At 41.7% G+C, this 3,838-nt stretch overlaps 1 protein-coding gene across 1 annotated transcript in view; it reads left to right on the top strand.

Moving 5' to 3' along the window:
* The window catches only part of ZRANB3 (zinc finger RANBP2-type containing 3), a 320,084-nt gene extending 318,059 nt beyond the window's left edge, over nucleotides 1-2,025 (top strand). The window contains 1 exon segment of the mRNA XM_017888482.1: nucleotides 1,248-2,025. Within this exon segment, the coding sequence (XP_017743971.1) occupies nucleotides 1,248-1,346 (99 nt within the window). The 3' untranslated portion in view covers nucleotides 1,347-2,025.
* Nucleotides 2,026-3,838: the final 1,813 nt, after the last annotated feature.

Below are 3,838 nucleotides of genomic sequence, written 5' to 3' on the forward strand. Positions count from 1 at the left end.
TTTTTTTTTTTTTTTTTAAGACGGAGTATCACTCTGTCACCCAGGCTGGAGAGCAGTGGCGTGATCTCAGCACGATCTCAGCTCACTGCAACCTCCGTTTCCCAGGTTCAAGCTGATTCTCCTACCTCAGCCTCCTGAGTAGCTGGGATTACAGGCACCCACCACCACACCCAGCTGATTTTTATATTTTTAGTAGAGACAGGGTTTCACCATGTTGTCCAGGCTGGTCTCGAATTTCTGACCTCAGATGATCCACCCACCTCGGCCTCCCAAACTGTTGGGATTACAGGTGTGAGCCACCGCCCCCCGCCGTAAGCTTCTCTTCTGTCCTTACTCTTTCTGCGTGGATCACCTCACATGGACTTCATTTGGAAAAAAAAAAAGTCATCTGATTTCTCAGCTTTGCACGTTAGTAGCAAATTCAAGACCTATATGAGAATTAAGAAGTAGCCAAAGAAAATGCAGCCCTTTCTGTAATTATTCTTTTAGATTCTCATGAAAAATGTTACTTGTGGGATTAGTGGAAGAATCCAGTTCTGGTCTACGTCATTTTATTTTCTACACCAGCTCATCTGTTGAGTTGGAAGTGGCCTCTGGGATCGGAGAATAGGAAGTGGGTAGATTTTCTTCACCGGGTAATCCCAAGTTGCCTTAAGAACTCCCACTTGGGGAAGCCGAGGCGGGTGGATCAGCTGAGGTCAGGAGTTTGAGACCAGCCTGGCCAACGTGGCAAAACCCCATCTCTACTAAAAATACAAAAATTAGCTGGGTGTGGTGGCAGGCGCCTATAATCCCAGCTACTCTGGAGGCTGAGGCTGGAGAATGGCTTGAACCTGGGGGACAGAGGTTGCGGTGAGCTGAGATCACGCCACTTCACTCCAGCCCGGGCGAAAGAGCAAAACTCCACCTCAAAAAAAAAAAAGAAAAAAACTCCTGCTTAAATGGGAGAATCAGGGCCTCCCTAGTCTCCAAATGAGGAATTCATGCTGTCACTGGGTAGCAAGACATCCCCTAAGTTGTATGTTTTCTCCTGCTACGTTGGTCCTAAGAACCTAGGACCTTAGGGACTTGCCAGAGCTGCTGAGATACTCTGCCTTGTCGTTTGGTAACTGTTTAATAGCCAGCCACTGGGAAATGGGTGCAGTGACAGTGTAGATTTTCCAGACTAACAATACAAAGAGTTTTTGAGCTTCTGTAGCCAGTGCTTTTTTCCTAACATGTACATATGCATATTTTTTAACTTTTAGAGAACTGCCAGACAAGCTAAGGAAAGAAGCCAGGTGAGAAGACAATCTCTAGCATCAAAGCATGGATCAGACATCACACGATTTTTGGTGAAGAAGTAAAGTAGAAAAATATATGAATGAATGACAAATGGTTTACATGTGGAAGACTTTAATACAAAAGTTTTCCATGTTTGTTTAATATATTAAGAGTAAAAATTTTCTGAACAAAAATCAAGAACTCAAATTCTCTTGTACTAATTATTTTAGTGTTAATTACATTTTGAAAGTACTTAACAGAAACTAAGATACAATACTAAATATTTCTGTGGCCTTTTTGATTTGATGCAGACTCGCAATTATGTTTCAGCAATGTTTTGTTAAGCTCTTTACCCCTAATATGCCTAATCACTGTATTGTGCATAGATTGTGTTTAAAAAATGTACTCTCAATTACCTAAAAATGCTTCTGGATTAGTATTGTTCTGGATTGTCATAGGTATGAATGGAACATTGCAAAACCTCATGGGAAATTTCAGACACAAGTCATTATCTGGGAATTCTGGGCCAAGCATTACCAGCTTGCTTAGGATTCAAGAGAGATTGTACACTGAATACCTCCAGAATGAGCTTGGGGTACGCATTTTGGGTGTTACTTTTCTTGCTTTATTTTTTAGCCAGTCATCTTTATCAAAAATAATCCTTTTCAAAATGAAATACCTATGGTGTTTGCAGACAATTTGGGGGTTCTGTGTAAAGTAATTGTTAAAACTATTAAATAAGTGAAAACATAAAATGTAAAATGCCACTTAAGCTTGAATATCTTTTTTAAAAAATGAGTCAAACTATGCTTACTGTTGGCTGGGCGCCGTGGCTCACAAGTGTAATCCCAGCACTTTGGGAGGCCAGAGCGGGCAGATCATGAGGTCAGGAGATAGATTGAGACCATCCTAGCTAATATGGTGAAACCCCATCTCTACTAAAAATACAAAAATGTAGCCAGGCATGGTGTCGCGTGCCTGTAATTTCAGCTACTCGGGAGGCTGAGGCAGGAGAATGGCTTGAACCTGGGAGGCGGAGCTTGCAGTGAGCCGAGATCACGCCACTGCACTCCAGCCTGGGCGACAGAGCAAGACTCCATCTCAAAAAAACAAACAAACAAACTAGGCGTACTGTCAAAATACTCTTTGTCTTCTGGTTCTCATTTTCTGTTTTTAAAACCCTGTGTTATTAAAGGTATGTTTCTGGTACTTCTTTTAAAAAGAGTGATGATGATAAAACACTTTATAATAAGGCATAATCAGATGGTTATATGCATTTAAAGATACAGTGATAACATTAAAATGTAATTGACATAAAATAAGAGTGATAATGAAACAAACCCGGGGCCTAATCCTGCAATATGTCAGAATCATGAGAGCAAAGAGTCAGAACTATACAAAATACAGGACCAAGGAAGAATTACATTCCCAAAAGGGAGCTGTTTGTAAATACTACTAGGACATACACTTCTTTAGTTTGAGCATTTTCCCATGTTAATTAATAGCTAGTGCTTTACAACATAAAGGACTTGTTTTTAGAAAGATTAAACAATCAAAGATTATACAACCACAGTTGTTCCTCAGTTTCTATTTCATTGTATGAGATCAAATCATGTTGGTTATTTTATAAATGAAGTTGGGCTTTCTTTGGCCTCCTTTCTGCTTAGTTGGTCAGGCTCTCTTGCAGTTTTCTGCCTCATTGCTAAGGTAACCTAGGATTTGTCATGGTTGAGAGCCAAGAAGCAGGCACACTGCCTTTCCTCCAGCATGGGGTGTTTGCAAACGATGTCTAAGTAGATCAATTGTGAGGGGAACTTGCTCTTCAGATCACACTAAGATGATAATTCTAAGGAGAAAGTTCTCACATGTAAGAACTGTGTGATGGTTTGAGGTGAAACAATCTATGAAGCTAGACTCAGGCTATACCAGGTTTCAGAATTCTAATTAGAAATGCCATAAGGAGCAGTAAGCATTTGCTGTACAGGATGCTGACTGGCTCATCCCCATCCCTTCCTGACATGTCTCAGAGCTTTGTGTCCTGCCTTCCCCTAATTTGGTTTGCATTACTTGTGGGGCACATTGAGACGAAGGGTTCTGAGACTGAAAATAAAGATAGAGATTGATCTAATAACCAAGACCGAAAGGGCATCTTGAGGAGACTGTTCTTTCCTCCTCACAATCTGAAACAGAAGCTCCCCACTGTGTATGGCAAATGGGAGGTTATGACAAAGGGATACAGAAAGTATCAGAGCAAGCAGCAGATCCTGAGTGCAGAAAGAAGTGCAGATGCCCCCCAGGAAGAAGGTAACTGCTGCCACTCTGGAGATGGAGTGAAAAACACAGGTGGGTAGAATGAGTGTAAAAGGATAGGCCCAGCTCTGAAAAGACTCGGAGAAGGTGCAAGATACAGTTTAGGCTAAGAAAACAACAACAAAAAAGGCTCTGGCCAGGTGTGATGGCACTTGCCTGTAGTCCTAGCTACTCAGGAGGCTGAGGTAGGAGGGTCACTTAAGCCCAGGGGTTCATGACCAGCCTGGGTAACACAGCAAGGCCCCATCTCAAAAAAGAAAAAAGG

Source organism: Rhinopithecus bieti, unplaced genomic scaffold (assembly GCF_001698545.2).
Source record: "Rhinopithecus bieti isolate Rb0 unplaced genomic scaffold, ASM169854v2 scaffold_15296, whole genome shotgun sequence".
NCBI lineage: Eukaryota > Metazoa > Chordata > Mammalia > Primates > Cercopithecidae > Rhinopithecus > Rhinopithecus bieti.